Below are 10384 nucleotides of genomic sequence, written 5' to 3'. Positions count from 1 at the left end.
TGGTCTCAAAGATTAATTGACATCCATAGAGCCTTAATGGACAGAGAAGAGAAAGATGCTCAGTACCTCATGAGGGGGCCAAATCCAACTTTCACTGAAGTCAATGGAAAATCTCCCCAGTGGGCGTTGGCTCAGGCCCTTGCTGAGACCAGACTAGGAGGAACCTAACAGAACAGAGAAACGCAAGGTGATCCTGCTCCTATTGAAGGCCTTTGCCTCATCAGCTGAGTCCTAAGTATTTGTTTGGGCTCTGAGGATGAAGGCAATGCTTATAGCAAAGTTCTGGGAACCCTATCATGGGGAACAATCATAGGATCAGGGCTCAGACGATGGGAAAGGCCTGTCAGATCATCAAGTCTCTCCCCCTTGCAAGGGCAGGGTAGAGGCACCTGGCAGAAGATATCTCATATGCCAATGAAATATTCCTCCAATACCTGAGCTTGGATAAATGTTACCCAGAGTAGGACACCCTTCCAGTCCCGACAATGGGCTCTCCTTCTCCCCCTGGAGAGGACCATGCAGGTGTATTCTCTGTTATGCTGTAATGTAATGATCGTGAATCTTCAGTTTAATTACAAATTGGAAGACAAGAAAGTGATAAAAAGGGCCACAAGCCAGAAAGTTAATAGTGTAGCCAATGATTTTAGTTTATTATCCATTTATTGTGTGATGTTATGATTAATCAATATGTTATGTATATTCATTGTATGTTAATTAGAGTTTATTTGTAGGATTATAAAAGTATGAGACTGATCAGTATTTAGAGGAACCAAGTATCAGACATGAGTAAGACAAGCTGAAATGCAAGAACCTGTAGACTGAGGCCTGCAAGACTTTAGCTTTGCTATTTAAGGCCTTGGAGACAAGAAACGATGGCATAAGTAACCGGAAAATAACCTGATGTCCTAAGATTACGGGAAAAGAGGTACCAAGTAGTAATACTGTGAAAAATTACTCAGAAAATCATAGGTGCTGGAACTAGGAGTGCGGGGGGTGCTGTAGCCCCCGGCTTGAAGTGGTTTCCATTATATGCAGGGTTTACAGTTTGGTTCAATGGTTCTCAGCACCCCCACTGTCAAAATTGTTCCAGCACCACTGCAGAAGATTAATATTAGATCATAAAAATACTGTAAAGGTGCATCTGTCTCCAACATGTGTCTTAACCATAGACTACAGGGTGTGCGTCGATGCTAATGAGAATAAAAGGAACTTACACAGCCTGTAGAATATTGGGGTCCCTTAAGTTTCCAGGGGACACAGACCAGTAAGAGAAAAGAGGGTTGACACTTTTATGGACATGCACAGAATGTAGCTATAAAGAGAACCACATTATAAAAAGGGGATGCTCCAAACAGGAAAATTGAGCTCCCTATGGGAGACTCCAGCAGGAACCATCCCTCTACCGATGATCAAGCCATGAGAGACCTATCAGACCTTAACACTGCTGAGAATGGGAGTATAACTATATTTGTAACTTGTGCACAGGTCTGTATAACATTTCTGTATGCCTGGGTAATCAGAACTTTAATTGTAACTTTAATAAAACTTGTAAAACAGTCTAGCCCAGTGGTTCTCAAACTTGTTCTGCCGCTTGTGCAGGGAAAGCCCCTGGCGGGCGGGGCCTGTTTGTTTACCTGCCGCATCCGCAGGTTCGGCCGATCGCGGCTCCCAGTGGCTGCGGTTCGCTGCTCCAGGCCAATGGGAGCTGCTGGAAGCAGCCTCCAGTACATCCCTCGGCCCGTGCCGCTTCCAGCAGCTCCTGTTGGCCTGGAGCAGTGAACCGCGGCCACTGGGAGCCGCAATCGTCCGAACCTGCAGATGCGGCAGGTAAATAAATCGGGCTGGCCCGCCAGGGGCTTTCCCGGCGCAAGCGGTGGAACAAGTTTGGGAACCACTGGTCTAGCCCTTGTACTTGTGACTGTCTGTGTGGTCACTACCCTGGGTCTTTATGTGTTCCTAAAGACTATACCTCTAAAGCAAGGAGCAGAGGTGACTTTGACTCTGTTAAGCTTGAAACTGTAGCCACCAGAGCCAAATCCACGGTGGTGTAATACCACATTACAAAATTCACTTTACATAAAATAAAAGGCTACAATAGCCATGGCTAATGCTCTCCCATACGCCATTAGAGCGCCTCCTGCTCAATGACAATATAAATTAAGGGTGGGAATTCAGCTGTGGTCAGATTAACTCAGCCTAACATTGTTTAAGGAGCCTGTACATGGAAATTCTGTTTATATCTGGCACCTCAACCATCTGATGATGTATGCAGCACCTCCGGTTTATACGGTGGCTCTGCTGAAAATCCCTGGATTTTGGGACACTCGCTTTCAAACAACAAACAATTCGGTGTCTCTCAGCATTCTCCCTCCCCTGGTCACACACCATGGTCTCTGTGTAAACCATGGAGCCACCAACCAGCTGGGATTGGGTTAGAATCTCTCAGAGAGATGGTTTTAAAGGGACTTGGTTTTGACAATCTCTGATATTTTTACTGATACCATCAAACATTGGTGAGTGGATTGTCCTGGAGCTGGTTAAAAGTGGAACCTTCCATCCTGCATGGCCCAAATGTGCAACAAAGGCCAAAAATGAAGAATGACAAAAACAGGATTTGAAATGCGACAGGGTTAATATACATTTTTCTCTAACTCCAATTTGGAGTCTTGTCATGGTTGATGTCATTAGACTGCGGCACACAGTGAAAGGCTACCAGGTTGGCTTCAGTTGGGGTTAAATTTGAGTTTACAATAGGTGATGGAACTTGTGAGCAGGTACAGTTGAGCAGAGCAAGAGGCAAGAGACCCAAACTTGCAGGAGTATATGCTCACACCACCGTTCTGGGTTTCCTGCGATGTGTCTTAGGTATTTACGTAGCCCCATTTCATGTATTTATCCTCACAACCCCCCTGTGAGGTAGAGAAGTGTGGTTATCCCCATGTTACAGATGAGGCACTGAGGGTACGTCTACACTGCAGCTGGGAGGGAACCTCCCAACCCGGGCAGACAGACGGGAGCTAGACGGGCTCATAGCTGTGGGGACGCTGCTGCACCAGCGAAGGCCACAACCCTGCTCCCTGGTCCAAAAGCAGGCAGTGAAGCCTGAGCCTCTGCCAGTGCCACAACGTCCACCCAGCTATTTTTAGCACGCTAGCATGAACCCCATCACGGCACATCTGTCTACCTAGCCTGGGAGGCTCCCTCCCAGCTGCAGTGTAGACATACTCAGAGAGACCAAGTGACTTGGTCAAGGTCACACTGAAAGTCCTTGGGAGAGCAGGGTCTTGAACCTGGGTCTTCTGAGTCCCAGGCACCCTAGCCACTAGACAATGCTTCCTCCCCAATGCTGGTAAATTGTTGGGCCTGTCCCCAGGAAATAATCTTTCCTCCTCTCCTGCCCCAAACAGTAAAAATTAGCAGGGGATTGGGGTTTTTTTTTAAAGGTTTATTTTCCTGCATTGACATGAAAGTGCAATAGTTGACAGTTTGCTCCCAAACTCTTATTCAGCATAGATGTCCTGATCATTATAAAAGTCAGTGCTTCCGAGGTTTCTCCCTAATCCTTTTTGCTTTGCTATTAGTATACATTAACGTTTTATTGGAACTACAGGCTGAAACAGCCCGTCTTGCAGCTCCAGTGGGTTTGGGGATTTCCAGCATCCTGCAAGACAGATCTGTTCAGAGGAAATTAAAATGTGGATGGATCAGCAAGATACAGTCAAATCCTCGACTGTAATTTGGAAAGGAATAAACTCTGGTGCTCGAGGTTCATACTGCAACCTGTGTAACAGAGCTGATGACCTGTGTTACAGCCTTTCAGGAAGTTTAGTTCTAGCCCACCAGGGAGTGTTTTTTCAAAGAAGCTATGTACTACACAAACGGATCTTTTTTTAAAAAAAAATATTAAAATATACACTGTCAGAATGCACTTGAAATAAAAGGAGGGATCTCAGCAGAATGTTCCTTTTAGTGTCTTATACCCGGTCAGTGTCAATCTGAGGAATATATTCCAATGTCTTAAACCTTGCTGGATTTTTTCTATAAGCAGCACACTAGAGAATTCTGTGCCATTACAGGATACATTGACTCTTAGGAATGTAAAATGTGTCTGTTTTCTGTAGCTGTATTTAGCACTCTTCCTATAGTAGTATTCCCATTGAGGGGAATATTACTGGTATGGGCTACTGTCAGAGACAGGATCCTGGGCAAGATGGTCTGACCCAGAATGGCACCTCTTATGTTCGTAAACTCGCTGGGAGCTAGGTTTTTACTTTTGTCCTCATTGTGATTGCAGGATCAGGACCTTAATACATCTACACTGCAATAAATGACCCATAGCTAGCCCAGGTCAGGTGATTCCAGCTCACAGGGCTTGGGCTGTGGGGCTAAAAATTGCAGTGTAGACATTCAGACTCAGGCTGGAGCCCAGGCTCTGAAACCCCGGGAAGGGGGAGAATTACACTGCAATTCTTAGAACCTGCAGCCTGAGCCCTGCAAGCCCAAGTCTATTGACCTGGGCTCAGAGACTCGGTGCCATGGGTTATTTATTGTAGTGTAGACGTATTAAGGCCCTGGTCCTGTAGCCACTTATGCACATTCTTAACTTTAACCATGTGACTAGTCCCATTGATATGCATTTGCAGGATTGGGGCCTAAATTTGTAACCTTATCACTTCCTAACTTTTCGAAGGAGTTGGCTGCTATGACTAGCACCAAGTGGGGCTCTTTCACGGATCATTTGCATATTAAAATACAGAGCTTACCTTTTGTCCTAATTGGATACCTTGAATTTTGGAGTGAGCGCTAATGTTTTTCCTAGGTATCCTAGCAAGATGCCAACTAATCAATGGCCTTTTCTAGTCCCTCTACTTATAGGCCCAGATTCAGCAAAACACTTAAGCATGTGCTTAAGTCCATCCTTATATAAGGTCTTAAGCACATAAGTGCATTGCTGAATCAGGGCCACCTACTGCAAACTCTTCAGGGCAGAGACCAGGTCTGCCTGTGTATTTCTACACGATCTAACCCAAATGGGCCCTGACCCTGATTAGGGATTTTGAGTGCAACTGCAATAAACAACAGCTGGAAGCTTGTGGAAATGACTTTGTTCTGATTTTAGCAAGAGATTTATTAATATACTGTTTAAATGCAATTGATATAAACATTCCCCAATCCTTGATAAATGGATGTGTAAGAGATTCTGACTGCCTAATTTTTTTTTTTTTTTGAAGAATTTTGGCCGAAAGATGGTCGAAGCCCAGAGTACCTGTTCTTTTCAATAATGCAGCTGATTCTCCCAGGGAGATGTTTAAGGCGAATACAAGTACCTTTAAAGAAAACATGGAGATATTCGTGACAGCTGACGCTCAGTTGACCCGTCCTTTCCTGTGATACACTATCACCCTGAGCAGCATGAAAACCCAGGCCAGGCAGGCCATACAGAAGGGAAGGATATAACCTATTGACAGGAACACTAGAGTTTATTTAGAACTTCTGCAAGCTTCAGTTTATCTTGTTGAGAAGATCCAGCCACGGGTTTCAGGTTGGACCTAGACAAAACTGTTCTCCTGAACCATCCCATAAAGCCATGCTTTACAACCCCACAGCAGGCCAGCCTCACAAGGGAGACGTCTTCATTTCAGCTCTTGCCCTGCCTCAAAATGAACCTGACCATTGAAATGTCTCAGCCCACGAGAGTTTTGGAATCCCCAGGAGGTATTTGCCTGCAGGGGAATGGGCTTCCATGCCTTGCTGGTTGCGTATGTTCTGTAGTAAATTTACACAAAGATCCAATAATGATGCAAATAGAGAAGGACTGATTAGTGAACTGGATAAGGCAAGTGTATCCTTAAACACAAGGGCTGTTCATTTTTGGTGTGAGAGATCAATGAAAGCACCCAAGAAGAGTCAAAGCTGCAGCCATTAGCTTTGGAAGCAGAGCCACCAAATGGCTAACCCCATTCCAACACAGTTGAACACAATCACCAGGTGCAAAACACATAGATTTTTAATTAAAACCACAATATCGGAGAACATGGGGAGGTGGGATGCTCAGGTATTGTCTTTGCAGACCGGGGGGAAGCCAGGTGGTGTTTCAGGTCATGTGATGCATGCATGTGGAACCACTCAGGGAAAGGGACAAAACCCAAACAGGCCGTTGGTTGAGATCTGACAGGACTCACAGTAATGACCAAGGAATGGAAGCAGCCTATTGCCAGATTATTGAGGGCAAGTTAAAGGTGGACCAATAGGATTCACACAAACACTAGCTGCTTAAGATTCCAAATCCTTAACAGAATGAGGGTGCAGACTTAGATGGTCCATAAATAAATAACTCCATATTATCTCCTCCTTATGTCCCCCGTTCAGAGTTATATGCTGGCCCCAGTAAAGGTTGGTGGCATCACTAAAACCTAATGCAATGTAAGGAATGTACCTTTTGGTACTCTATTTTGCACTCTTATTGCATCTTTCACCAAGGATCGGAGAGAGCTTTGCAGACATTGAGGTCTCGACTTTCATTTAGTTCGAACTCCCATTAAAATTAAAGGGAATGTGGTGTCCAAATCTCCTAGACAACTTTGAGAATCTCACCTTAATTCATGCCCAGTCTGCCCGGAAGCTATTATTAGACCTGTTTTACTGCATGGTAGGACTTGCCAAAGGTCATGCGATGAGGCAGTAAGGGCAAGATGAGAACCAGGTCTCCTCGGTCTAGAACACTGTGCTCTGGTCCCTGAACTGCATCCTTTTAACTACAGCACCAGAACATAGAATGCTCAGGGGTCCTGGCAGGTTAAAGTCTTCCTAATTCACTTTCCCAGTGGATTTATTTGTAATTTAACTCTACATAGACATCCTGTTAATGATTTGGTTAACAGGGATGGATTTTGGGTCTTTTTTTCACATTTTATTTAAAATGTAAGTTGACAAAGCCACTACATAAAAACCCACAGCAGATTCAGTTCATCTGCAACTGTCCCACACTGCACTAGCTCAGGCCCAAAGCAATAGGATAGAGGGGACAGCTGCAGCTTGGCAAGGGTTTGCCTTTTTAGCCCAAGAAACAGATACTGCATCTTAATTTAAATGCATTTCTCATCCCTTCTTTCCCCAGCAGCAGGGCACAAGCTTTGGAGAAGGAAGAGGCTCATTCCAGGGGATGCAGCCAAAGAGAAAATTGTGAAAAACCCAATTCCTTGAGCAAAATAAACTTTTTCCAATAATTTAATAGCAATCAAGGGGCTCAGATGGAAAAGGTTAGGCTGGCCACAGATGACAGCAGCGTGAGAAAAATTGGCATTGCATTCGCTAAGAAAGCCAAGCAAAAAAGTGTGTAGCAGGGCTAGCAAGGGCACAGTTGGTGCTAACCCCTGCCACACTCCAAACCAATGTTTAATAATACCGCGGGAGTAAACTTGCCCTCTCAAGCTAAGAACTTAAAAAGAATCTTTGTCAGAAACCAAGGGAACATGTAAGATTTCACCTCAAATCCATCCCATCCGTTTTCTGCCATTCCTTTTCTAGCACTGCTAATTACCAAAGGCATGTCTAAGCCCCTCATTTAATCAGAGGTGCCCCTAAGTCTAAACCACTGGAAGTGAGAGTCTAGAACCACTGTATGAATTAAGCATGCTGAGTAAGCCTTCTAAACAACCTGCACATCTTGGCATGTCTGGTGCTTTAATGGGGTTTTGGTAAAAATAATTGTACAGTTTGCCCCAGTGGGGTGGCAGCTCTTGCAGGGAATGAGAGAGGTGAAAAACTTTTTTTAAGAATGCAAAAGGCTGCCCCAGGACATTGACACACATTTTGTTTCCAGCAGTTAAATAATAGATTTAAAGCCAATATACCTGCCCTATGCTCCATTCCCTACAGTGAAGTCTACAGTGTGTAGGGATGTGCTACTTAATGGGAAAAATCCCTTTATTATAGGGCTGTCACAACAACTTATAATCAAGCAAAAGCAGCCATGATAAATTACAGTGAGGACATTAAGGCTGCCCCCATTCTAGTGGCTGCTAAGCACTGCACAGGAAAAGGTGGGTGTAGAGAAGGGGGCCGTCCCAGCCTGCTAAAACAGTGGCTTTGCAGAACCATTCCCACATAAATGCAACCGGCTGGTGTCCAAAGACTTCCCCGGAGCCCATCTCCAGCTCCAAAGCCAGCTCAGCATTCTAGGACCTAGGCTTGCAGGGGTGGGGCTCCCAGCTGGAGAGGACAAGGTGGTGTGAAAGGAAGTCTCAAGGAAGTTCGCCAGGGATAGGGGTTGGAAGAGGAAAAAGACAAACATTTTCTTACCTGGGCTAGGGGAGAGATGGCACCCTGAATTCATGTGACCCACAGGGATTTCCTACCACTTCCTCTACCCCTTTAAAAACACCCCCTTGCAAGCAAAGGCAGCAGCATAGACACTGGGGCCTCCTGACACCCAGGCACGTTCACACCCCAGGACCTCTTTTTCAGGTTTTCTTCACATCCACAATAGCAAGAGCTGGCTTTTTTTTTTTTTTTTTTAAATGGAATCGAAGGCCTGGTCTACACACCTTGGGTTCCTCAAACAAGACAGCAAAAGATTTCAGTGAAACTCAGAGTGAAACTGTAACTGCCCAACCCCCACTACATACCTTCCGCCCCTTCCCAACCCCCTTCCTCCAGGGGATCAAAGCAGAGGTCTTCTTGTAAAGCCATACTAGAAGTATCCCTGACCAAAACTCCTTTCAAGCCACCCTCACGCCCAGCTCAGTAGGCGGCAGCCCGTTGAGCCACGCACAGTGTAAGGCTGAACGCACTGGAGGCTAGAAGCACAGCGCTGGTTCTGTCACTGTCTATCAGTGTGGGGAGCACTTGCATGAGCAGCTGCTCTTGGTCACTTCTTCCCTGCAAGGTCGCTAAGTGCTTTGTAACTTTCTCTAGTTGTAAATACAAAGGGATGAATGGGCTGTGGGGCTGGAGAGGTGAGGAGGAGGAAGGAAGGAAGGAAGGAGGAGGAAGAGTGCCGCACTGTTGTCTCCACTGCATCGACTCCTCCCATGGCCTCTTTAAGATGTGACAGGCTGGATAGGAAGCAGGCTGCCAAACTTAAAGTGCTGTATCACAGGAAACTTCTCCAGGCACTGTGGGAACAGAGAAGAAGGAGAGGTGTAAAACCAGCATGCTGCAGGCAGGGGATCACTCCTACCAGAAGCAGAGAAAACCAGAGCACATTTCCCCTTTAACAAACCACCCAGAATTAACCCAATTCCAGGCTGAGACTGGGACTCAGGAACCCATGTGGGCAACAAAAAGACAGGGCAGCTCAGCTCTGAAATCCAGAGGGGCTGCCAAGGAAGAGCTACCTTGATGACTCTCGCCCTCAGCTCATTCCAGAGACACCATGGGCTTGATTCTGAGTGCCCATAATACCCCTTGTCTTCAGCTGGACTTCAAGAGCTTAGAACTTCGGACATTCAGGCCCTGAGTGTCAGTGGAAGCAGAGGAGGGCGATTTACCTCAGTAGCCATGTCTCTATCAATACCTTTAAGTTCACCACCTTGCCACAACAAAGATCCAGGGGAAAACAACACACGGGGAGTTACAGAAATCTATGTGGGGAAGAGATTTGCCACCTCAGCTCTGGGATTGGCAGCTCTGGCCTCTTGGATTCAAATGCTTTGCAACAATGTGTTTCCCACATTGATTATACATTGTCCAAAACCGTATTTCCTTTTCTTTTGCTTTTAGATCCATTGCCTTTCGACTGCACCCTTATTTTGAGACACAGAAGTGTCGATTGACCTTCTCCATCCAATTCATTATTTTATACACCTCTTTTGTGTTCTCTTATCGGTCCCCTAACCACCAAGTCTTTTCACTCTGTTCGCCCAGAGTAGGTTCTCCATGCCCCTAATCATTTTAGGCACCTCATCTTTGGGCCCTCTAGATAAGGTTTCAGTTGCACTGGGTACCATTTGGAATTGTATTTTGTAGCATATGACCTTTTCTGTCAACGCTGATGTAACTCAGGCCACTTGCTAATGGGATGGCCATGGGAAGGAGATGCTGCTCCTCTGAGACCCAGCTGTACAGTACCAACTTCCCCAGTGAACATGCAGGGACAGCACGTAAAGGAGTGTGCTTGCTCCCTCCTGCTATTCCTGAAAGAGAAGGAGCAGCAGAGGAGAGCTCCCACAAAGCCGACACACGCATCTGTCAGGGTCCCATGTTTGCAGTTGCACAAGCAGGGATGGCAGCTCCAACACAGAGCATACAAGCAACCTGTGCACCTCACAAGAGGCATTTCCCAAGGGAACAGGCTGCGGTCAGGCCAAACCCAAGGGAAGGCAGGAGGAGAGAAAGAGTCCAAGGAATGAAAGACGACCACCTAGAAGGGAAAAGGGTGTGC

General features: G+C 45.9%; 1 protein-coding gene and 1 long non-coding RNA gene across 2 annotated transcripts in view; one reads left to right on the top strand and one right to left on the bottom strand.

Annotated features, from left to right (window-relative positions):
* The first annotated feature begins 788 nt into the window (after window positions 1-788).
* LOC122463115 lies at window positions 789-5334 on the top strand. Its single transcript, XR_006286145.1, has 2 exons — window positions 789-925; window positions 5232-5334. It is a non-coding gene; the product is annotated as an uncharacterized LOC122463115 (long non-coding RNA).
* A 655-nt stretch (window positions 5335-5989) lies between these two features.
* The window catches only part of PTPA (protein phosphatase 2 phosphatase activator), a 41260-nt gene continuing 36865 nt past the window's right edge, over window positions 5990-10384 (bottom strand). Inside the window, exon 10 of the mRNA XM_007061068.4 lies at window positions 5990-9116. Coding sequence (XP_007061130.2) covers window positions 9042-9116 — 75 coding nt within the window. The 3' untranslated portion in view covers window positions 5990-9041. The remainder of the gene's footprint in view (window positions 9117-10384) is intronic.

This window comes from Chelonia mydas, chromosome 16, assembly GCF_015237465.2.
Source record: "Chelonia mydas isolate rCheMyd1 chromosome 16, rCheMyd1.pri.v2, whole genome shotgun sequence".
NCBI classification, from domain to species: Eukaryota; Metazoa; Chordata; order Testudines; family Cheloniidae; genus Chelonia; species Chelonia mydas.
This window is presented reverse-complemented; position numbering and strand designations above follow the sequence as displayed.